The following is a 26,106-nucleotide window of genomic DNA, read 5'->3' on the forward strand; positions in this document are numbered from 1 at the left end:
CCACCAAAAAAAGAGAACTACAGGCCAATATCACTAATGAACACAGACGCAAAGCTCCTCAATAAAATATTAGCTAACAGGATCCAGAATCTGATCAAGAAAATCATACATCATGACCAAGTAGGCTTCATCCCACAGTCACAAGGATGGTTCAACATCCATAAATCAATCAACGTAATTCACCACATAAACAGATCTAAAATCAAGAATTACATTGTTATCTCAGTCGATGCCCAAAAAGCCTTTGACAAAATACAACATCCATACCTATTAAAAGCTTTAGAGAGAACAGGAATAGATGGAACATTCCTCAAAACAATAAAAGCCATATACAACAGACCAACTGCTAATATCATATTAAATGGAGAGAAACTTAAATCATTCCCCCTAAACTCAGGAACAAGACAAGGATGCCCACTCTCCCCACTTCTTTTCAACATAGTGCTGGAATCCCTAGCCATAGCAATAAGGCAAGAGGAGGACATCAAAGGGATCCACATTGGCAAGGAAGAAATCAAGTTATCCCTATTTGCAGATGACATGATCTTATATCTGAAGGACCCAAAAAAACTCAGTCCCCAAACTCCTACACCTAATAAACCAATTTGGCAAAGTAGCAGGATACAAAATCAATCCACAAAAGTCAGCAGCTTTTCTGTACACCAGCAATATACAAACAGAAAAGGAAAATGTGGAAACAATTCCATTTACAGTAGCCAAAAAAAGAATAAAGTACCTAGGGATCAACTGAACCAAGGACCTGACGGACCTATTTAATGAAAACTATAAAAATATAATAAGGGAAATCAAAGAAGACACAAGGAGATGGAAAGACCTCCCATGCCCATGGGTAGGCAGAATCAATATAGTGAAAATAGCCATATTGCCCAAATTGTTATACAAATTCAATGCAATCCCCATCAAGATCCCAGCTACATTCTTCACTGAAATAGAGAAAGCAACCCATAAATTCATATGGAACAGCAAAAAACCTAGAATAGCCAAAGCATTTCTAGGCAAAAAAAGCAGTGCAGGAGGTATCACAATACCAGACTTTAAGCTCTACTACAAGGCCATCATAACAAAAACAGCATGGTATTGGTATAAAAACAGATCGGAAGACCAATGGATTAGAATTGAAGATCCAGAAATAAAACCGCACTCTTACAGTCAGCTGATATTCGACAAAGAAGCTAAAGACATTCAATGGAATAAACATAGCCTCTTCAACTACTGGTGCTGGGAGAACTGGGCAGCCATATGCAGAAAACTCAAAGTAGACCCAAGCCTATCACCATGCACCAAGATCAACTCAAAATGGATCAAGGACCTCAATATCAGACCTGAATCCTTGAAACTACTGAAGGACAGAGTAGGAAAGATGCTAGAACTTATAGGCACAGGAAGGAACTTCCTGAATATAGTCCCAGGGGCACAACAAATAGGGGAAAGACTTGACAAATGGGACTACTACAAATTAAAAAGTTTCTGCACAGCTAAGGACATAGCCACCAAAATAGAAAGACAGCCAACGATATGGGAAAGGATATTTACCAGCACAGCAACAGACAAAGGCCTGATATCTGTCATCTACAGAGAACTCAAAAAACTAAGCCCCTCCAAGCCCAATAAACCTATTAGGAAATGGGCAAAGGAACTAAAGAGAGACTTCACAAGAGAAGATATAAAAATGGCAAAGAAACACATGAGGAAATGCTCAACATCCCTGCTAGTAAAGGAAATGCAAATAAAAACAACCCTGAGATACCACCTCACCCCAGTTAGAATGGCCTATACTCTGAACTCAGGAAACAACAAATGCTGGAGGGGGTGCGGGGAAAGAGGAACCCTTCTCCATTGTTGGTGGGAGTGCAAATTAGTACAACTGCTTTGGAGAACAGTATGGAGGTTTCTCAAAAAGCTCAATATAGACCTACCCTATGACCCAGCCATACCACTCCTAGGCATCTATCCTAAACAGCAAACCCCAAGATATCAAAAAGACATTTGTACCTCCATGTTTATTGCGGCACAATTCACAATAGCCAAAATATGGAAACAACCCAGATGCCCCTCCACAGATGAATGGATCCAAAAAATATGGTACTTATACACAATGGAATACTACATAGCATTTAGGAATGGTGAAATATTGTTATTCTCAGGGAAATGGTCAGAACTCGAACAAATAATGTTGAGCGAGACAAGCCTAGAACACAGAAAACAAAGGGGCATGATCTCCCTGATATATGACTGTTAACAAAGGGAGATGGAGAGACAGTAGAGACCAAGTCTGTGAAACCAAAAACTGCTTGTCAAATAGTATTCCCCACAGGATTGGGGCAGCGACCCAACAGTATGTAAATAAAACCAAACAATTACTCAACATATGAAGGTCAAAAATTGACCTCTCAGGGGAATACAATAGCTCAAAAGCTATGTATGTACGTTCATATAAGACTACTGTCGACATATGGTCTAATATCGACATTACATTTAAAGCCCTAGGCGAACTTTCTTGGGCGTGGCCACGTGGATACTGTATATGTTCTTGATACATTGTATATTGTATATATGTCTACCTGACCTAGAGAAGGGAAAGAAAAACAGGGCGGAAGATATCACAAGAAATGTACATATTGCCCTACTATGTAACTGTACCCTTTTTGCACAACACCTTGTCAAAAAATTTGTGTTCAATTAATAAATAAATTTAAAAAAATAAATAAAAGACACTAAATTTAAAAAAAAGATGTGGATTCTAATTCTGATTGTATCTACAAACTATATGAGTTTAAATTTTATTTTCTTTGTCAAAAACTGAAAAAGTGGGCTGGGATTGTAGCTCCATAATAGCATGCTTGCTTGTAAGAGTAGGCTCAGGTCCAGAACTGCAAAAAAAAAAAAAAAAAAAAAAAAAAAAGGAAAAGCAGTGGAATGACAACGAGTATTATGGTTAAATGCTTAGAGTTTGGAGTCCTGGTTCTAATGCTTTCTTGGTGTCATTTTAGGAAAATTACTTAACTTCTTTGAGCCTCATTTTCTCCAAGGTATTCTTCTGATCTCCTTATATATGACTAGCACTATGTTGAGAATACATTCTAAGACAAACAGGAGTCTCAGGCCGCATGCTGTTTAAAAATTAATGGGTATATGTATTAAATCGATAAGGATATAAACAACAAATTCTACTGTAATGAATTCTGTTGTGATAAAGTTTACAAGTGAGATCTAATTTCAGAGATGGGGAGTGCTTACACTGAACCCTGAAGAATGGAGAAACTTTACTAGGTAAAGAAGCTCCTGAGCTGAGAAGAATCTAGGCTTGTAGGTAAGGGGATGCCAGAGTGGCTGAAGCAGGAAATACAAGGTACCCCTGCTCTCCACCTCACAGATGTTGAAAGACCTAATAAGATAATAAAATACTCAATGTAGTGTTCAGTGCTGAGAAACATATGTTCATGGAAATATACCTGACTTGTTTGTATGACACAGTATAAGAAAAAGTACTGTATAAAGCAGTAAAGCTGTATTTCTTAAACTGTAGCATCCATCAGAATCCACCCCCGACCCACCTACCCCACCCCCACCCACTCACATACAAAGCTCCTTGGGTTCTTAAGCTACAGATGGCTGGGTACTTAACTTCAGAGTTTCTGAGCCAGTGGGTGGGCAAGAGGCTAAAAAGACACATTTGTAACTGGTTGCAAGGTGATGCTCATAGGGCTGGCATGGGAGTAGGAGGTGGATGACACTGTAGGAGCCACTTGTATAAGATCCACTAGTGCCTGTGGATCAAAAAGGAATGTCCCATAATGCTTAGCTGCCGTGCCACACAGACCTTATCTACAAGGACTGGATAATACTTAAGGTACTTTAATGCTCACTCTGAGTGAAAAAAAAGACTCCATCCTTGAATTTAACCAGGGATCAAAGAAAGTGAAGATGACTAAGAACTGGGAGGGTGAAGTATGAACCCAAGAGCTTTTCTTCTCTAGTTACCATAACTGGTAAATAGTGTGAACTGTTCTCTCCCCTCAACATAACCTGGTCCACCGTAGCATGCACTTTTAAGTTTAATTAATAACTGTTTTTACCAAATGAATTGTAGGAATAAAGAAAAGTAACTTCAATGAAATATAATATTTTCAAAGAATATACTCAACACAATAGCCAGCATCAATTTTGGGAGGTTGGGTGATGGCATATTCATTCTTTCTGAATGTGTGTGCATTCTTCTTTTTTTGTTAATTTAACCCCAACAACAATGAATTAAATAAAACTAATAGATGACTTACCTGTGTAGGTATGAACCACCAGGGAATCCCACTTTATATGAATTCCCCCCCTAAGTTAAGACTGTTTCCTGACGGTCTTGTGTAGTTGATGAGGAATCTCAAATACAGGAAAGGTCTGGACTCAGCAGGTCTTAGAAGCAGGATTGAAATCCCAGAGCCACAATTGAGTCAAATCTGATTCCAGAGCTTGAAGGGGCAGTTATTTGTCAACAAAAAATCCTTCCTCAACGCAAAAAAGAAAAAAAAAAAAACTGACTACCAAACTGTAATTAAAAAATCAGCTATATCAGCCTCTGAGAACAGACTCCTGAAGAGTTAAGATGATTTAAAAAAGAAAGAAAAGTAACTTGTATCTTGGTTTCCTGTTTTAGGAGTTAAGCCTAGGAGTATCCTAAAGCAGGTTAAAACAAAAAAAAAACCCAACCTCCTCCTTCCCCAAACATAAAAATAAAATCCAGCAAATTGAGATATCAAGATTCCCTTTAAAGGAAAGGCATTTCCCTTGATTATAAATCTTTTCTTGAGGGACAAAAGGTGGTCTTCGGAGATGTGGGGTGTGGGTGCGAGGTCTGGAGCTTTGACAGATGGGGAACAACCCCCTGGAATTCACTAGCTCTATCCTGGCTGGTTAACTTAGCCCCAGCCCAGCCGCCCCCCCCCCCCCCCCCCCCAGCCCCGGGCTTTCTCCTAGTCATCTTTCCTGGGCCCTCAGGCATGGCAAAGTGCAGGCAACCTGGCCAGGGCCTGCCTGAAGGGCAGCCCGGGATGAGCGCCCGCCCGCGGATTGGCACGTGGCCCCGCATCTCCTCCCACCAAGGAGCGATCCCCGCATCACCCCCACGCGTGATGTCAGCGCAATCCTGAGCTGCAGGAGGGGCAGGGAAGGGAGGGGGGGAATCGGGTCTCCCTCCAGCTGGGCAGCTGGGAGGGTGGGTGACACCCTGGGAGGCGGCAGTGGGAAGAGGGGAGCTTGGGCGCTCCCGCCGCCCGTCTCTGGGCGCCGCCCCCGCCGACCGGCCCGCGCCATGCTCCGCCCCGGACGCCGCGGGTCCCCGCGCGGGGGTGCGGCGGGGGGTGGGGTGCGGGGGTGGGGTGCGGGGGTGGGGGAGAACGGGCCCTGCTCAGCCTGATTTACGGCTCTGCTGAAAACCGCTCGGCTCCCGAAGCGTCAGCACCGGTGGCGGCGGCTGCAGGGGTGGCGGTGGCAGCAGCAACAAGTCGGGTAAGTGGCCGCCTTTGGGTATCCGCGCCCTGGGCCGGGCCCGAGGGGGTGCGGCACAAGGGTCCAGCCTGGGGCTGGGGAGAGGGTCCCGGCCCTGAAGCCCCGCGGGGAGTTGGGAGAGCTAGCTTCGCGGCCCCCACATGCAGGAACATGTGTGCGCACCCCGGGGCTGGTGCGCCGCGCAGCTGCTGAGTTGGGGGGGGACCTGGGACCCCCACACCCCGTCCCCACCTCCAGGCAGGGTCATTGCCTGCCTGCACTTCTCAGGCAGAAGAAATGGAAGCTTTCCTGCCAACCCTGTGGACTGGGGTTTCCGCTGGGCCCGTGGAAGCCTGTGCACTAGGGATGGCGTGGTTACCCGTTTTCCCCACCGGGACATGCAACCCCTTTCCTATTCTAGAATGCTGACTGATTTTTTTACATCTAAAGCCGGGATTTGCGTCTCACACCCACAAAACCAGCGGTTTAAACATCCCAAAGGAGTCTATAAAGAGGTTCTTCGGGGCCCGAGGCTTACTGACCTAGAAGCTTTGCCCACCTTGCTGTCTGGGGACCATTTTCCACCTCTGCCTTTGAAGCCATTTAAAACCCAATAAAGTCACTGTTCACCCTCAGGCCCCATCTGGGCGCTCTCACCATAGGCCCGGTGCTAGTTACACTTAACTGAAAACCATTCCAGGAGGGAATCGATTCACATGGCTAGCAAAATTGGGTTTTAGCAGTAATCTGTTGCTAGGTAATAAATTCATGCCAGGAAACAAGAACTTCCTGTCAAGAGTTTATACTGATGTCTACCTGACCCAAACACTGAACAACTATCCGTACACATTGTTATGTTAACACAGGTTCAGAGACAGCACAGATGCATCCATAACATTCTATTATTATCTTGAAGATGGCTCTGATTACATCAAATGGTATCTGACACTTTGGATCCCAAATGTCTGTAAAATTCCAGTCTGGAACTATCGTTATGCACACTTTGATGTGTTTCAACATAGCAATAGTTACAGGGAAAGAAATGAAAGGCCAAAAAATAATAATAATCTCAGCTTGTAAATCCTTTAGCTTGGTAGTGTGTCTAATGCCACTGCATTTCCTTTGAGTAATCTTTTCTCCTACTTGGGAAAAGATAGCTGAGCTTGCTCTCTTAGGACTTATTTTTGACGATTGCTGTGAGTTTTCCTCACTTGTGTTCAAGTAGGACACAGCATTGCAGAATTCAGAAGGGCAAGAAATTTGACTTCTGGATCTGCCATTTTCCACTTGATCTTGGATTCATTACTTTACTACCTTGCTCTAATTTGTTCATCTACAAAGAAGAGAGTCTACCTCCCTCTCTCCCCGCCACTCCTTAAATTGTAGGCAAAGGTTGGCAGACTTTTTCTGGAAAGGCCAAGTAATAAGTATTTGGGGCTCGAAGGCCATATCATCTTTGCTTAGACTATGGTCCCAATTCCTGTGTTGTACCAAAGCCATAGTAGGTGATCAAGAAGTGAAACAATGTGGCTAGATTTGTCTTATGATCTCTAAGTTTTGATTTAACACAATCTATGCAAAAGACCACAGCCCTCATGGAGATAAGTAGCCATTGTTTCAGTAGCATTTAAAAAAATACAGACATGTAAGCTACCCATTTTCCCCTCTGTTCCCAGGACTTTTAGAGTAATGCAACAGAAGGCTTTTGAGGAAAACAGATATCCCTGGCAGGAGTCCTTCGAGAATGTTGCTGTGTGCCTGCCATTCCGCTGCCCGAGGTGTGGAGACCATACTAGATTTAGAAGCTTGTCATCTCTGAGGGCCCATCTGGAATTCAGTCACAGCTATGAAGAAAGAACCCTCTTGACAAAATGCAGCATCTTTCCATCTCTCAAAGACACAGACCTAGTCACTCCTTCAGAACTCCTGAGACAGGGCAAAGCGCAGAGCCGAGGCACCAGGGCGAAGCCAAAGCCAAGCTATGTTAACTTGTATAGCATCTCACATGAACACTCCAAGGACAGGAAGCCATTTGAGGTGGTGGCAGAGAGGCCTGTGTCCTATGTGCAGACCTACACTGCAATGGACATCCGGGCGGACTCACTGCATGGGCCCCGGTCAAGTCCTGGACTTCCTACTTCAGATACCAAAGCTGCTTTTGAGGCACATGTCAGAGAAAAATTCAACCGGATGGTGGAGGCTGTGGATAGGACCATTGAGAAAAGAATTGATAAACTCACCAAAGAGTTGGCCCAGAAAACTGCTGAATTGTTGGAAGTTCGGGCAGCTTTTGTGCAACTGACTCAGAAGAAACAGGAAGTGCAGAGGCGAGAGCGGGCCCTGAACAGACAGGTAGATGTGGCTGTGGAAATGATTGCTGGGCTGAAGCAGCGCCTGACAGAATCTGAGGAGGAGCTGCTTAGGAAAGAAGAGTAAGTGGTACTGACACTGGATGGGAATCCCATTGCTTTAGTGGCCCCAAGTTATAAGCAAATGTTAAATAAGCTTGGTGTGTGTTATTTGAAAGTATCTTTGGTGCATTTCTCATTGATGTACTTGAGCAAGGAGGCATGAGATTCTGATGTGATTTGCACTCTCTGTGTATTGGCTCTCTAGGAATATTCATGTCAAAATATCTAACTCTGTCACCTTGGAAGCTGTAAACCACAGATAATATTTTTAAAGACAGTAGTGATACAGATTGCCCATGGTAGGATCCATTCTAGTGTCTAAGCTTGAGATGAATGGGAAGACCAAAGGTATGCCAGGAGAACCCTTCCTTCCTATTGTCTCTATTTTATGGTCAAGAACATGGGATGCTATCTTATTCAAATATAATAGTATGTTCCAAGTACAAATAATGTTGGTGTGATGAAACATCAATAGTTGAGGGAAGATCTATTTAATTATAATTTGTATTTGGGAGTAGGAGACACTAAGAAACTCAGAAGAAAGTTTTTTCTGATACAGATACCTATATTGCTGATTTTTGTGTGTACTTGGACTAGAACTCAGGGCCTTCTGCTCTTGCTTGGCATTCTTCTTCAAGGCTGGTGCTCTGTCACTACATATTACCTACAGTTGTCACTTTTTGTTTTATAATTGGGGTAAGAGTCTCATGGATTTTTCTGCCCACACTAGCTTTGAACCGTGATCCTCAGATCTCAGCTTCTTGAGTAGTTAGAATTACAAGTGTTGACCACTAGTGTCCAGCTTGGATTTCTACATAAAAGTTTGAGAATTTTACTTTTGTAAAATGATGCATGATACTAAAATAAGTCTTGACTGTTTGTAAAGAGTTAGCACTGGTTTCACAAGGTCATCATAGAAACCTTTATTTGAAAAAGCTTCATAATTAGAGAAGCACTTCCTTATCAGTAAGGCTGGATTTAACCTAAACTAGAAAAACATACTTTGAAATTCAGTATATTTGCAAATTTAGAATGTCAGATTTTAAAAGTTTAGAATTCATAGGATGAAAGGACCAATTTGAGTGCTATTATAGGGATTGATTTAATTTCATCTTTTCTTTGCCTTCTGGCGCTTTTTTATCTTGTATTGTGTTTAATATATAGAAATTAAAATCACACAGTAAAGATGAACTTGAACCTGCGACTAATTTTCTTTGCTCCTAGGGGGATGAGCTTTAATGAAAAATGTAGTTTTCTTTTTGTTGTTGTTTGTTTCATCTTCTGGTGACCTACATAGCACTTCCAGGAAAATGGCAAATGAGGTGGTTTTATGTGTAAGAACAAGCCTACAATTAAATTTGCTTGAAGTGATGAGCTCAAGAACGTCTTATTATTAAAAAAAAACTGACTAAATAAAAGTGGCTCGCGAGTAGGTCAATTATAATATTGTGTTTGGCTAATGCAAGGCATCAAATGAAAGTTGCACAATTGCACAACAAAATATTAACAAGATAGAATGCATGTTGAAAATACCTTCCCCAAAGCCAGGCACTGGTGGCTCACGCTTATAATCCTAGCTGCTCAGGAGGCTGAAACCTGAGGATTGTGATTCAAAGCCAACCAGGGCAGGAAAGTCTATGAGATTCTTATCTCTATTAACCCCCAGAAAACTGGAAGTGGCACTGTGGTTCAAAGTGGTAAAGTGCTCAGAGACTGTGCCCAGGCCACGAGTTCAAGTCCCATGACTGACAAAAAAGAAAAGATAAGAAAAGAAAATATCCTCTCTTCACCAGGTATATCCTTCCCCATTCTCAGAGACAACACTTAAATTTAGCTTGCAGGCATATGCAATTTATACACACAGTTACTTTTTTTCTCCAAAGTAAACACTACATACACTATTTTGCTACTTCTCATTGGAGTTATTTTGTTTTAGCATATTCTGTCTCAGGCATCAGTTATGCACTAAAGACAGAATTATGCCATTCCTTTTGACTGGTACATGATATCCCATGGTATAAGTGCATCAAGATCCATTTAACCAGCATTCTATCAATCAAGACAGTTTTTGCTCTATTTTCCTATTATTAAACATATAATCTTAAGTTAATATCCACGTGCATCTTTGTTCTCAATTTTTTTCAGGTTGATATTTATTTATTTATTTATTTAATTCATGGTGCTGGGAATTAAACCCAGGGCCTCACACATGCTAAGCAGGCACATTACCAATGAGCTACACTACCCAGCATGAGTTGATTTTTAATATGTGATTTTTAGGCTAACAGAAAAAAGCAGTGGTATATTATTTTTATAAAATAAAGCAAAATTGTCTCAAACTTTTAAGTATAAACAGAGCCTTTTTCTTTAAGCTTTCATTTGGGCCCAGCCTGTCAATCTGTGCATTCAAACTCCAATAATTGCTCCTTCTGTATATGAAAGAGGACTGAAAGAGCCTTGTCCCCAAGAGAGACACTGGGGCTCTTGGTCTGCAAGAGTTGACTGCACAGCACCCTCAGTGTCTGCAGAGACTGTCTTTGCCCCTCCCCCTGCCAGCCAAATAGGGGTGCAGAGCCAGCTGCTCATTTGCCACACCACTGATTGGATGTGCCTGGCTGAGCCCCTTCATGCCTCAATGTTCCTTCAGGGGGTGGCATCTCATGGCCTTTCAGATAAGGAAGGCCTGTTTAGCCAAGGAACATTCCTGCATCTGTGCTCCCTACCAAATGCCCTGACATGAGCTTCTAAGGGTATATTGTTACTGTCCTGTTTGAAATAGATTTCAACCTTGTACCCTTTGAGGCACAGATGGCAAATTTGGTTTAAAAAAGTGCAAACACGTGAGTTTAACTCATTTCCTGCATGGCAAACAGGACATGATTTCTCTTTACCATTTCTCCTTATTTTAGCCTGTCATACTAAAATAAATTCTTGCTAAAACTTAAAAATAAGTGTATGCAGTATTTAGCATTCACAATAAGTCTTTCATGCCTATAGATATTCCCCTGAACTTTAAAAATCCTTCAGACTGAGTAAAAGATTCCAAGGCAAAAAAACCAAAACATATTCCAAGGCTGTATCTGTCCTGAGATTATCTTTAGATTCAGTCAACATGGTTTATGGAAGATATGTGTGTGTGTGTGTGTGTGTGTGTGTGTGTGTGTTATATAATAATAAAGGATGCTGTTAGATTGTTTACGGCGGTGATATTTTGTACCTGTATGCTAATGAGCCCTATTTCACCTTCATAGAGAAGTCTACACGTGCCTGGCATGAAAGTCCTAGAAAAAAGCTGTCCTTTTTCTTTACCAAGTCAGTGAAACTTAAAAAGTCCTGCTGAACCATGATTTTACTTATTGATGAGCACTCAGAGCTGTTGGTAGCAGTGCCTGTAATCAGGTAAATCAATCCTGGACACCTTGCAGTAAGGTATCCATTCACAAGCAAGGATGGATTTAAATGGGAGCTGAGTTGGTCGGTTGGGGTTTGAATGTGATAACAGCAGCCCCAAATTTTCTGGCACATATGTAGGCCATACGTTTAAAAAGTGCTGGTGGTGCACCTGAGAAGTACCAGCATTGTGCAAGTATGTCTAGAGAACGTGAAAGCTGTGGTATTTTACCCTAAGGAGCTTGTCCTTTCTATAGGAAGAATGAAGCATCCTCATGAGCAGGCCCATATCTAAATCCAGGGTAGGTTTTTGCTGATGTTTTCGTTTCTTTTCAAGACAGGGTCTTGCTATTAAGTGCAGGCTAGCCTCAAACACACCATGCAGCTCAGACTGCTCTCAAATTCAAGAGCTTAACTCCCCCTTCTCCCCCTCCCCCCACCCTCCCACCCCCACCCCCCACCCCTGCCTCAATGCTGGGATTACAGGTATGTGCTACCATACTGAGCTGCAAGCTAGCTTTAGAAAGTGATTAAATGTCAGCTACAGTTTCAAATTGATGAAATATTAGAGAATCGACCTTTCTACCTAGAGAGAAGACCTTTCTACCTACCAGAAGAAATGAGAAGGAAGGGTGGAATTTGCAAAGGTGGCTAGCTGAAGGACAGTGGCATTGGCAGGGTAGCGGGGGGTGGGGGGTATTGGGGGTTGGGGGGGGGCTCTCAAAGATAGCTCCTGGGTGAGCCATGTGTGATTTTTTAAAATTTTAGAACTGGAAGCAACCCTTTGTCTCTTTCTGAATGTTACACTTATTTCACAGAGAGAGCATTTCAGAGAAAATAAGGACCAGAGCTGTGGACTGACTTGCCCAAGAACAAAGATATAGAAGCAAACTGAAACGGAAGGCAGTTTCCCTGCCGAGTGCTTTTCCATTAGCTCACTGTGTCCTTACCAGACTTCTGAAAATGTGATATTTGCCTAAAGCATCAAGGCTTATGTAATTCTGAGCATGGCCCATTTTGGAATAGGCATGTCCTTTGCTATTTTGAGAGGGCTGCCACAATGACATCATTTATTTTTCTGATGTGATTAAAGAAAATGTCAGCTGTCATCAAAGGTGTTGGAAGCAGGAAAACAGTGACATCATTTGTATCACTATGGTACTAAGCTTCCAGAACACCCAGCCCAGGGCTTTTAACCTCCAAACAAGGGCTTTTAACTTGGCCATCCGGATATCCTTAGTCAGGGACCTCTGTGAATCTATCTCTATAATTTCCAACCTACTGCTTTGTGAGGTACGGTAGATAGACTCCTGTTCCTTTTTCCTTCATCATTGCCCTATTCCCAGCCTGGATCCCTGTAGGAGAAATATTTACCGAGAGCCTGCTGTGCCAGGTTCTGCCGTCTTCTGGTTGTGCAGTGTGGTACACCACATGACCTGGCCGCCTTCAGGGAGCTTATAGGTTGAAAGGAAGATGGCATCAAGCAAACCATTACACCTCAGTGACACAGATAGAGTCAGCAAGAGCTGGCAATGTCCATTTAGGTTTCTTTCCAGAGCTGGCTGTGGAGTGTCAGCCTTTTAAAAGCAAGATTAACTTGGTAACTTGCTTTGTACAACTCAGCCATCTTGTCATTTACTTAAGTCATTACCAATTTTTTGGTCAACTAAAGCAGCAAGTAGACAATCTGTCCATCCTGATCTGCAGCTAGGAAGCAGGCCAGGAAACATGTTAGATACAGAGATTCAATGGGACAGAAGGGTCTGTTGGCACTACAGTGTTTGTTCATCTTTATAAACGAAGGCCTCTCTTTCCAAGCTGCATCCCATGCAGAGTACAAAGTAGCCTAGCACAAACCAGATGTCAAACATATTTTCTCAGGGATACCCTGTTGGTAAAATTTGAAAACCCAGGAAAAATTTCTGTCTCTTCATCTCTCTCCTTTTCTTTCTATCCCACCTGAGCAATTTACAATATATTGACCTACTTAGAACCAATCAGAACAATTTGATTTTCTCATTAGAGTGCTTTAAAAATTAAAAAAAAATGGAACCATAGTGGTTTATTCAAAAAGGTCAAAAAAGAAAGGTGAAGCCATGGCTCTAGATATGGACCTGGGGTATGTGTAGATTCCAGCTTGAGTGGCTGTGGGAAGTGCATGTGCGCATTCTGCCCTTTGAATTTGCCGTGGGGCTCATGGTGCTAGGTAGGAGATGCTGAGTCTAGCTTCAAATTTGCCTTGGGGCTGACACCTTATTTTGTCTGAGGTTCTCTGTGATCAATAGGTAGACTATTTTTAGCTGAAGGTATTTTTATCATTTCATATACCTCTGAAGAGTTCATAAATCAGTAATGTAAAATGAAATTTAAATAACTTGATAGAGAGCTTTGCCTTTGGGAGAGGAGGCTACTGTTGGCATATTTTTTAAGAACGGAAGAGAGACATCTATTTTAGATCCCAACCCCCACTCCTGTAGGAGGCACCTGTGTAGTACTTATAGGTGTTACATCCCAGGAAATATCTGGAAAAAGATAAAAGAAAAAAAAGAAAGAAACCCAGAGAACTCTTCAATAGTTAACAGTTTTCAACTGTAGTTGCACATTTCAGATAGTCCCTAGGAATTTATTGCCACTGTGGTGTTCTGAGATCATATTAGCTGCTGGCATGTCCTAATGAAGGAGCAGATAGGATCCCAGAACCTCACTTATTTTCTGATTAAATGAAGTAAATGGCACAATGAGGTTATATGGGAGACACAGGCAACATCTCAACTACCCTTGGGGATATGTCTGGGAATAGTTCCAAGCAAGAACTCCTGAGATGAGAGGGATTGTTAGGAGTGGAGACTAGGGCAAACATAAGAGATCCTGGCAGAGGAACAGCATGTCCAAATGTAAGTCTGACTAGGTCAGGAAAGGAAGTTCATGAAGTCATAAAACATAGTTCGGGGATAGGGTATGTATGTAGTCCTTCATTAATAATGCAGAGTTTAATGTCTGTCCAATTCACACCATTTCGGACACTTTTGTGTATGTGCACAGTACTGGGGCTTGAATCCAGGGCTTGAATGCTGTCCCTTAGCTGTTTCACTTCAAGCTGGCACTATAGCACTTGAGCCATGACTCCACTTCCAGCTTTTTAGTGGTTAATTATAGATAAAAAATTTCACAGACTTTTCCTACCTAGGTTGGATTTGAACCATGATCCTCAGATTTCAGCCTCCTGATCCCTTATGTTTGCCCTAGTCTCCACTCCTAACAATCCCTCTCATTTTCCTTATTCAACACCAGTGTGATGAACTTTGACCTTTGTCATTGAGTTTTAAAACAAAAACACAATGATATGAAAGCAGTGTACTTGCCTTTACAGCTTTTTTTGTTTTTATTTTTCTAGTTGATATGATACATTCACAAACTGAAATGGGGTTGGCATCAGTGCTAGGTTAGTTGAAAAATACAAGATTATTAACCTTGTATTAATAACCTCTACCATGAATCCTGGGATACTGTCAGATTCCCAGGTCTGTAGATCATTCAACATAATAATGACCTTCAAGGTCACTTTCTTACACTACTGCTGGAGAGTCCAATAATAGTTTAAATAAGCATATTTCCATATCCTTAGATTTAACAATGTTAAATCTCTTTTTCTTGAAATAAGAAGTCAAAGATGGGTCTAGACCTGACCCAAGACCAGGTAACTTCCCTAAAGCTGAGTTGTACTTGAATCCTGATTGAATTTCACTCAAGTTTGTCCTTATCTTCTCATCTAGCTTCCAGCTTCTCTCTGTGTCATAAGTCACAGGGTAAGAACTTCAAATAAAGCCCTCTGTCTGATAGTATCATATTATTATTTTTCTTAGTCATATTCAGCTCAGTCTTGTTACTGTACATTTCAGTATTTGTTTCTTTTCATGTCTACCTCTCCCCTTACATATAACCACTATCTATTTACATACAAAAACTGTTTTTCAAAAAAAAAAAGGTAGGGGTCTTGTTCTAACCATTTTGTGATTATTTTTAATGTCTGGCTTCATAGGAGGCAGCTGAACTTTCAGCGGTTCTGCATCTAGTCTTTGTTGTTTTGGTAAATAAATACAGAAGGCATAGTCCACAAAAATACATAGTAATAGAGAAATGGAGGGGGTATTTTGATATTGTTTGCAGGTAATGGTATGTGTTCTGTGTTGATACTATTGCCCCAAAGCAGCAGTTGGTAATTTCATAAAGATAAGGAGTAATGTGTGATCGGAAATCATGATAGTGAGCATTTTGTTCTGTTAAATTATGATCCATTGGTCTCTTTTGCACTTTGAATGGATGCTTTCTGTTTGGAATACAAAAATTATAGAGGTTGTAGATAGAATCGCATTCACACCCCCCTTCAGAAAATTCTTCAGATTCCCTGCAGCAAGGAAGGGGAAATTAAGAGATGGTTCTGGAGATCATTCATTATAGATGAACAGGATGTGGGAAGATGATCTGAGATATACACATCTACTATCCTACAATTAGTCACTCACTTTGGCTGTAGTTTTCATCTAATAAAGATACTTTGCACAATCACAGCACTATGAACTCCTCCAACTCTTGTCCTGTATGTTTAACTTCACTTCGAAGACAACATCATACTGAACCATCAGGTTTACTTCAGTGAGCTTTATTTGTTTTCTCTAAGTTGATGTTATACACAGACTGAAATTAGGTTAGCATCAGTACCTGTGGTGTTGGTTGAAAAATACAAAGATTATTAACTTCTCAGCTTCAGGGCACAAGATAATTGGATGAAAGAGGCTAGAAAAAGATCCTTCTCATCTACAACATGACATAGCACTCCATGATCAGCTAGCAGCATTAACATTAATTTTTAAGATTTTCTATAGGTCTAGTAGCAAAACATTACATGATCTAAACATACAGTTATAATTATAAGCAGTGTTGCATTCAGATTTGTTCCTTTGGCTTTAATCCCATGAGATTTAGCTGTCAAATGTTGCGGTCTTTTCTTATGTTAGACTATACACTCTCAGAGCTCAAGAACAGTTAATATGTGAAGGGGAAAAAAATGACTAGAGAAAAAAACATACCAAGGACATTAACAATAATTACTTCTGATTGGCAGAATTTTTTCCCTTGTCTTACATAAATATTAACTACAAAAATATTTATTTGAATATGTGTAGTTGATACATATTCAGTTGAATGTAGGGTTTAGAACAGATAACAGAGCCTTGTGCAGTTGGATTCTCCAATAGATTTTGTGAAATAAGATAAAAACAGCAAATATTGTAAAACAATGAACTGGGAAAAATGACAAACTTTTGTTTTCTTTCCTGTAAGTACAATTTCATGATTCAGTTATTCTAAATATCACCTGAAAAGTCTCTTCTATGGGCTTATGTCCAAAGGAAATGAACTGAAGCCTTAATGTCTGAAAGAAGTTACATCAGCCATATTTTCTTCTGGGCCATGTTTCCACTTGCTTTTCATCTTTGATATTGTTCTATTCTTTACTAGGATCCACAAAATGTCCCTGTAGTACCTTGTGGGGCAAGCCTTGCATCATTAAGAGGCAATTAGCTGGCCCTGCCTGTTTTCCCAGCCCTGGGGCGCTGGCTGTTTCGCCTGGAACCGGAAGGGGTGGTTAGCCCCGCCTGCCTTCCAGGTTCAGCAGAACCAGAGAGGTGGTTCTAGCTGGCCCCGCCTTCCAGCCTTGGGACCAGTGTAGCCAAGATGGCCGCTGGTGGTGAACCCAGAGGCGGTCCTGTGGGCTGTGACATAGAATTAGGCCACTCCTTAGGATTGGTCCCTTGGCCCTCCACCCTTGATGAATGGCTCAGCCCGCCCCCTCATAGCCCTAGCTAGGTGCACTACACCCCTCCCCTTCCTGCCGATCTTAGACCTGATTGGCTCCTGTGCTTATATTAGTGGCACATACTTCCTCAATAAACGAGATCTTGATTTGACTTGACTCCTAGGTGGTCTGATTGTCCTCTGGGCAGCCTGCTGACCTTTTCCTTTCTTGGCTTGTCTGGCTGGGGACTCCCTGTCTCTCTTGAGGGTCCGGGGAGTGTGGGGGGCCCACAGTACCTGACTGGGCTTTCTACCCTTGCTGTTAGTTAAGGCCTGCTACTCACATGAAGGAAAATCAAAGCAAATGGCAGGATTGGTAATGTAGGTTAATAATGGAACACTTGGCTAGAATATTCAGTGCCCCTAAGTTTGAATATTAGCAAAGCAAAAATAAAAAAGCAACACACACACACACACACACACACACACACACACACACACACACACATCAGCTTCAAAGCCATGTAGTAAATTGGTTTGTCCCTAGGCAGAACAGGTATGACCTTGGAAAGTGATGGTCTTCTCTCTTTTTTTTTTTTTTTTGCCAGTCCTGGGGCTTGGACTCATGGCCTGAGCACTGTCCCTGGCTTCTTTTTGCTCAAGGCTAGCATTCTACCTCTTGAGTCACAGTGCCACTTCCGGCTTTTTCTGTTTATGTGGTGCTGTGGAATCGAACCCAGGGCTTCGTGCATGCTAGGCAAGCACTCTACCACTAAACCATATTCCCAGCCCTGATGGTCTTCTCTTGAGGGTTCACAAGCAAACACATGGAAACAAACTTGGCACTTACTGGTGAAAGCTCTTTTCCAAAATAGCTCTTTCTCTTATGTGGGGATATGTTAGGTAATAGTAGAGTTATTATGTTTTAGGATTTGTGTTTCATCCTGGACAAGAAGCTGGGAAAAGGTGGGAAGGGTCATATGCATTTTCATTGGTGAATCATTGTTAGACTTAGTCTGTTCTGTTTTTATGAATATATAACTCCCAAGATTTTTCAAAGAGGTATGACTCTATAGAAACTGTTAGTAAAGTTTCTGTGTGGCCAAATGTGACATAATACATTTGCAAGAGAAAAAGCATGACTAATTGTAAAATACCACACTGCCTAGTTATACAGAATAAAGGAGCTGCTAGCTACTTCCTGTCATGTTGCAAAGATCTTTTGTAAATCTGTGATTTCCGGAGTCAGATTTCCCCTAAATTCTACTCTCAAGAAATGATTGTGCATAGTGAGAAATAAAGATTGGTTGGAGTTGAGGAGGACAAGAGGTGATAAATGGATTATCTATAACTGGATGGTGTTAGATACATAAATACTAGAGTTCAATAATCTGTACTGAAACAGACTGATGGAATCATGATTAAAGTCTTTAGTCTTGACTGCATAACTTGAGTGTAGTCTAGACAACAACCACTCCTTGAAGGCTAAGAAAGTTTGAAAACATGTAAAGGGAATCAAGTAGTAAAAAGGAAAATAACGCAACTTACGAACCCCAGTAGAGATGGCAGACCATACAAAAGAGTGGCAAGAAAGGAAGTCATGATTTCTCAGTACATGAAGAGAGCTGTGATCCTGTACATCATCACCAACATCATCATTAATGATATTATCTTTAGATAGGTATACATAGGGTTTCAATTCACCAGGTTAATTTATGGGTTCTTTTACCCTTGTGTACATCTTTTGGTAGTGTTGAATAGTTGGTCTCTAGCCTCCATACCTGCTTTCTCTGTAGAATTATCTACCCCAGCATCCAGGTTTTTAAAATCTTAAGTTAAAGCTTATCTCAAAAAGCATCTACAATATCTAGAGTGATCAGTAAGGCCTTACTTAATTCCTTCCCCCATACACATCTCCTAGCTGTTCTTAGACTCATTTTCATGTCCCTTGTTCACCTGGTTTACTTTTTTCCTAGATGTCGATATAGCATGTTCCTCCATTCAGGTATTTCTCACCCAAAACCTCATTCCTTAATTTTCTTCCTCCCTGTTTCTTTTCTCTAACACTTTGTCTCCTCGTACCCAATTTCAATTTTATTAGCTCTTTTTTCCCTCAAACATATGCATTTGTTTTTGTTTATTGTGACTATCTACCTCAACCAAAATTCAATCTTTACATGTCACAAAGACATGGTCCTGTCTTTTGTCACTGCCACAATTGCCTTGCCTACGATGACAATTAACACAAAATAGACAACCCTCAATATGTGTTGAATGAATTCATTCCTCTCTCTCTCTCTCTCTCTCTCTCTCTCTCTCTCGCTCGCTCTTTTTCATTTTGTGTCCTGATATTTTTACTTGCAGAGAAGTTGTAACATTCAACCATTTTCTGGAGGCAGCGGCTGAGAAGGAGGTTCAAGGGAAAGCTCGGCTCCATGACTTTATTGAGAATCTATTACAACGGGTAGAGCTGGCAGAAAAGCAGTTAGAATACTATCAAAGCCAGCAGGCCTTGAGCTTCAGTCGAAACATCAGCGAGCACGTGGTAAGTCGCACTTGTCCAACTGTGAATGAGAATTCTTTGTGCACTGTAGGAATGGGCCAAGAATGGAGGGGTGAGGAGAGGGATAGGTGACTGGGAAAAACTTCAGGTGTCATTTAGAAGCACTGCTTGTCTGTGTGTATGTGGGGAAGTGATAGAAAGGCACCTTGCGGAGGAAGCTAAATCCTGACTGCATACTTTGCCACTCCTTTTTCTCTTCTTCCCCCACACCATGCTAAATTGGGAGGCATTTTTTTCATATTCGTAAAATATGAACTATGTAATTATGTAATCCTAATGACTCAGAAGACTGAGACCCAAAGGATCAAGGTTCAAAGTCAGCCTGGGTAGAAATGTCTAAGAGACTCTGTCTTTCCAATTAACCAGCAAAACTCTAGAACTGGAGACAAGGCTAAAGTGGTAGAGTACTAGTTATGAGTGTAAGAGTGGAGGGAGAGGCCCAGAGTTCAAGCTGCTATAAAGCGGGTTTAATCACATTCCAGGTGAGGCAGGTAAGGTCACATCTTCCCTATATACAGTTTCCAAAGAAAGGATTTTTGTATACTGAGAAGTGGTTTATTTGCAATATTTTATTATGTATTAAACTTTACTTTTATTTACCTCCTTCCTAGAAAATTTAGAACAATTCTTTTACTTTCCCCCAAATGGACTATATTATGAGGGAAAGAATAGGAAATATCTCAGCAAAAGAAGAATAAGATCAATTGATTAATAAAGTTTAGTGTGAGCTTCTGGAAGTTGGGAGTAAAAGGAGAATAATGATATAATAAAAACTAATTATCTAGAAGGAACAATGAAATGAAAGGCAATTGAATAAGAGAAAGAAGGCAGGAGAGAGGCAATAAGTAGGCAAAGGAGACAGGAAGGAACAAAGAAAGAAGGAAATGAAACCTTGTATCAGTTTATTATAAAAATGTACACTCTGCCTTAGGAAAATATAGTATGAATATGTAAGCAACAGAACGTTCCACAATCAGAGCAGACCCGAAAGGCATAAGCTGATTACATCTGAGCTTTCATCACAGTATTCATCTCTAACTATATATGTTCGAATGATTATTTCTCAGGTGTGTATCTGTGGTCTTTGATGTGTAATGCTCCTGGGGGTGGGGGGGGCGGGAATCGTCACTCCAACAAGTTGATCTCGTTCCTGCTACTAAGTTCTGTCCACATCTAGTCATCACTAGCTATGCAGTGTACAGTCTTGCCTAGATATAGCTGGAGAAAGACCAGAATAAGCTTATTCTTTCTAGATGGATTGGACAAATTTCTCTTCTTTCCATATATTGCCCCCTAAACCATCCTTCAGACTGTCATGCCCTACTTTATGATTTAGTCTACAGACTCTGTAGACTAAATTTATTTCATAACCTAATTTATTCTGTTGTGATAATATACGTCCACCTATGAAATGAGGATCTGTAAATTTGATATAACCAGAGTGCTTAGTGTGGCCTCCCCTCTTGGGATTGCTATGGCTGCTGATATACATAACTTGGATGCTTTTATCAGGGAAAGCTTTGAGTTGTCTATTTGTTAACCCATCTGACCCAGCTTAGTGAAGATAAAGAGCACTCCAAATCCCAAGGTTCTGGAGCCACCCAGAATAGCTCCAAGCTCACCAGGATGGATAGATATTCTGCCTGACTGCCTGTGTCATGCTCCCCCCACCCACCCCCTGCCAAACCTCCTGCTCACAACACCTGAGCCATCCTCTTCTAAAGCAGGCAGAAAGAAACCCATTCCTGCTTCACTTTCATGCTCTCCAAACCCAGTGTGGATCTTCTTCTGTTTCCCTCATATCATCTCCTACTTCCCTTTCCCTCTCCTCTTCCCTTTTCCTCATTTCCACTCCTGAGAGTGGTGAGTACCATTCCTACATTGGTAAGTGAGTTGATTCTTTCTAAAGGTAACTTTTTTTTTTTCTGGCCAGTCCTGGGGCTTGGACTCAGGGTCTGAGCACTGCCCCTGGCTTCTTTTTGCTCAAGGTTAGCACTCTACCACTTGAGCCACAGCGCCACTTCTGGCTTTTTCTATATATGTAGTGTAAAGGAATTGAACCCAGTGTGAGGCAAGCATGCTACCCATTAGGCCAGATTCCCAGCCCCTCTAAAGGTAACTTCTAGCCTTACATTCTTCTGTGCTATGGAAAATTCCCATCCCCTCACCTTTACTTCCTTACCCAAAATAATGCTTTGGCATCTGTTTCTTTCCCTTAATCCCCTTGAGCATTTATGTTCCTTTTCACCTGACTGGTTTCTAAAAATACAGTGTGCTTACTCAGATATTTTATCTTTATGCTCTGAAAAATGCTGTCAAATTAGACACAAAGTGACCTAATATACCATCTGCCAAAATCACTCACAGAATTGCTCAAATGGGAAGGTCAGAGAACAGCTTGGATAATCTTGTTTTAAGCATTGCATTTATTGCCTGCAGGTTGCTAATTTAGCGGTACTTTATTTAACACATATTTACTTAAGGTGTTGCATTTACTAGATGCTGAGGAAACTGCTGTGAGCAAGACAGACAAGGTCCTTGCTCTCAGTGAGGAGGGAGCACAGTGGATGAGCAAGTAAACAAAGTCATTCTCACATAATGGGAGCCACTGTCTAGATGGAAAGTAGGATGTTTGAGGTGCTCAAGGTGGCCCAGGTAGCAGCTTTTGTGCTATGATTTGCATAACAGACAGAATGCAGCTCTGTAGAAAGTTGAGGTGGAATTGTTCTAGGCAAGGAAAAGGTGCCTTGAGCGGGAGCTAGCTTGGTATGGTTGAGTAGGAAAAGGTGAAATCAGAGAGGAAGGATTTGTTCTGCCAGACCTTAGAGTCACATAACAAGCTTGGATCTACTTGCCAGTACACAGGGAAGCCACAGGGTGGCTTGTCAGACTGGAGGGGAGCCAGAAGAATAGCAGCTGGGTGACAGCATTAGAAGTAGAGGGAAGAGATGGGCGTAGGATGTGTTCTCAGGTAGGCTATATAAGAATATTAGCCTTGCTGCAGGATTAGATTTAGTTGGTAAAGGATAAAAAGGAATAAAGATGGATCCACGGTTTTTTCTCTGAATAAGTGGGCAGGTGGTACTACCATTTATAGAAAGGTTCCGTGGGAGGAGAGCCAAGTTGGCCAGTTACCCCAAACCTGTAGCAACCTGAAACACTATTTATAATTTAGAAATATAGTTGACTTTCTCTACCTGTGGGTTCTGTGTGCACGGACTCAACAACTGCAGATTGAAAGTAGGGAAAGTCTCATTCTACAAATAGTAGAGTATAACAACTTTGTACAGTTACACTGTATTATGTATTGTAAGTAACATAAAAGTGATTTAATGTATATAGGGAGATGTTTATAGGCTATTTGCAAATTCCATGTCATTTTATATAAGGGACTTGAACATCCATAGATGTTCAAGATCCTCAGAGGATCTTGGAATCAAGCCCCTACATACAGAGTGTATCTGGGATGGACTAATTTTCCACATTTTCTCCATTGTTCCCTCTGTCAGTCTACTGGATGATGAGACATGACATTGTCTAGTTTAAGAGCACTGTGGGGAGGGGGAAAGTTGGGCACTACAGGCTGGGAATTCATTTGATTTGTCTATAAATGGCTGGGTGACATCTGGATCACAATGGTAATTATCAATTTATTCTGCAAATGAAGACATTCTGAGCCCATACACCAAACTGTGTGCAGATATTTTATTCCATAGACTATTAGGAGAGGAAATAATCTCAGTGATAGATAACCTCAGGGACATTCATGGGGTCGGTCTTCATATGCCCTCATTTAGAAATGATGTGCTATAGACAATGAAAATTTTATACCAATTTCCTCTTAGTTGACACTTTGCAACCAGCCACTGCTGCAGTAAATTAGCTCACATACAGTCAGATCATTCAAGAAGTGATGGCCCGTCATTCCTAACATGGATCTAGTAGGAAGCCTTTCAGTTTTTTGGAAAAGTTTAAGGTCTGCTGATGCTAACTTCTAGGAAGACTGCGAACAGGTGCTCATGGAGCTCCTACAGGAAACAGTCTTCTGATGTGATAGATGGCAATGCTATGGCAATGCTAGTAAGTTACTGATCTCCTTAACAAAAAAAATGCAATTTCTTAAAAGCACAATATTTTATAAACCGTATCCAGCCTTCAAGAGAAGTAATGTTTTTCTGTTTTCCTCTAGCTTACAGATATCTCCTCAAATAAGAAACCCAGATGCCTGTATGTATATCTTTTTATTCTTGGGCCATTGAATAATGGTTGTGTTACATGTTTCACTGTTGCATTTTATATGCTATTTATAAGTGGATCTGAGAAGGTTAGGCAGAAGTTAATTTGCATGTGTGAACTGTTGGTGAGACTCCAAGACATTAGACTAGTGTTTTTCTAGTATTATCTGGAGCAGTTTTCTCTTATTGGGATATAGTATAGTCATAATAACTCTATTATGCTATTAATATGCTGTGGATACTCCATTGCATATCTATACAAGAGAATTTTTTTTATTCTTTTGTAGTACTTAGTCAAGAGATATAGGATCTGATCCCATCTTCTCAGTCATTTTGGGTAGCCACTTAAAGGTGCCTCAGTTTTATCTCCGGTAGTGGAACTGGTGTTATTTCCTTGGGAGTTTAATATCATGGAGGATGACACAGGAACTTTTAGGAAGAGAAAATACCAATTTCTGCATGCTCAACATGGTAGGATGTAGAAATGATTGTGCAATAATCAGTTATAATTGTTTTAATGTTTAAAAAGTCTGTCTGCTCACCTCTTACTTCCACCCAACCTTTGTAGAAGCCGAGGGTACGCACATTCTGTGTGTAACCACCCCGATCTCAAGGCCCATTTCCATCCAAAGGGAAGAAACTTCTTGAAGAAAGCCAAGGATGACAGAGGCGGCCTGCAGCCTGCCAAGTCCATTTATGAGCAAGCTGAGTCTGCAAGAGAACTCTGCCGATCAACCAAGAAAGGAGAGTTGCTGGGGCTTAGCCGGAAAGGCAACCTCAGGCCCAAAATGGCTAAAAAGAAGCCAACCGCCATTGTGAACATCATCTAAAAGGGTGGGAGGCTCAGGAGCATCACCATCGGGCTCTGAGGAACATTTCTCTAAGGACCAATGGTATTGTTCTTTGGATACATCCTGTAGTGAGACATATGGAAAAAGCAAAGGGCATCACATATACAATCACCTCAATTAACCAGAATTGAACAAAGGGGAATCCTAGTGAACCAGAATTTTAAGACCACCTCTTTCTAGATGCAGGGGGCAATTTACATAAAGAATAAACAAGCAAAAAAGAACTAAAGCAATCGTATCCCATAATTTTAGTAAACTAAACCTCCAACTTGAGGTTTGGCCCAGTGTCCAGTAGTGCTATTGTCTGGGTCAGAACATTGTGGTCATTAACACTCAGGCCCAGGTTTACATAAGATCACAGGCTCTGGGAGAAATTTCACCGTGTGTCCACTGATCCCTAACATCATGAGAGAAGGAAAAGAAATAAAGAGCCCTTTAGATAGCAGTGAAATAAAAAAAATATGTTTTGTGTTTCACCTCCAAATTAGCTATTCTTTTCCATTCCCCCATCTCTGAGTATTCTGGCTAATTAAGACTCCTATCTCTGGATCACTTATAGGACTTGCTCAGTCAGACTTCAGCCTTCATTTTTACAAATTATGTTTCAGTTTATTTGCTCGCCTTGGCTTTTACATCTTTACATGTATTTGGATCTTGACACATCCATGCTATCTTCTTTAGCTGAATGCATAGCATCCTCAAACCATACTATGAGCCTCTGTCTTAATAGCTGCTTCTGTAGCTGTGGTCAGGAAGGCCAGTAAAGCCCTTGTGATCACCAGTGTGATGCCTGAGTATGTAGAATGCTAGTGGAGGGCACAAGGAGTGCATTGGTACCATGCTGGACATGCTGCAGGTATGGTTCAGTCTTCTCAAAACACACCTGCTTCCCTGGTAGTGCCAGTACACACACTCTCTCTCTCTCTCTCTCTCTCTCTCTCTCTCTCTCTCTCTCTTACAAGCATAACCTTCTCTTCACTGGCTTACCTTCTACACCAGCAGCTCCATTCACTTCTTGCTGCTTTTGTGCTCTTTCAGGACTAAAATATACATTCGTAGAAAATGTGGTATATATACACAATGGAATACTATTCTTCCATCAGAAAGATTACTGTACCATTCATAAGGAAGTAGAAAGGCTTGGAACAAAGTAAATTGAGTGTAGTAAGCCAGACCCACAGAAATGTAGGTTGCATGGTTTCCCCCATTCTTATTTTTCAACCAAGTACCGAGGTGTTCATTGTACAGTGCATTCTAAAGTAATTTCTGAAATAATCAATGCATGTAGAATCTGAAATATCACACTCTTCTCCAAACAGCTTTCATTTCTATAACGAACTAACTTTTAAGAACCTCTTGCTTTA

General features: G+C 41.3%; 1 protein-coding gene across 1 annotated transcript; it reads left to right on the forward strand.

Moving 5' to 3' along the window:
* The first annotated feature begins 5,465 nt into the window (after positions 1 to 5,465).
* Positions 5,466 to 25,642, forward strand: Znf365 (zinc finger protein 365). Its single transcript, XM_048338852.1, has 5 exons — positions 5,466 to 5,520; positions 7,176 to 7,931; positions 19,458 to 19,638; positions 23,846 to 23,883; positions 24,460 to 25,642. The coding sequence occupies exons 2-5, from the start codon at positions 7,189 to 7,191 to the stop codon at positions 24,719 to 24,721; spliced, it is 1,224 nt and encodes a 407-aa protein (XP_048194809.1). The 5' UTR covers positions 5,466 to 5,520; positions 7,176 to 7,188; the 3' UTR covers positions 24,722 to 25,642.
* Positions 25,643 to 26,106: the final 464 nt, after the last annotated feature.

Source organism: Perognathus longimembris, chromosome 2, assembly GCF_023159225.1.
Source record: "Perognathus longimembris pacificus isolate PPM17 chromosome 2, ASM2315922v1, whole genome shotgun sequence".
NCBI lineage: Eukaryota > Metazoa > Chordata > Mammalia > Rodentia > Heteromyidae > Perognathus > Perognathus longimembris.

Excerpts from the sequence above, each read along its gene's own strand:
- Znf365 (XM_048338852.1), top strand. The coding sequence starts at position 7,189 with ATGCAACAGAAGGCTTTTGAGGAAAACAGATATCCCTGGCAGGAGTCC. Across the intron at positions 7,932-19,457 it reads GAGCTGCTTAGGAAAGAAGA|AGAAGTTGTAACATTCAACC; the intron begins GTAAGTGGTACT and ends TTTTACTTGCAG. Across the intron at positions 19,639-23,845 it reads GAAACATCAGCGAGCACGTG|CTTACAGATATCTCCTCAAA; the intron begins GTAAGTCGCACT and ends GTTTTCCTCTAG.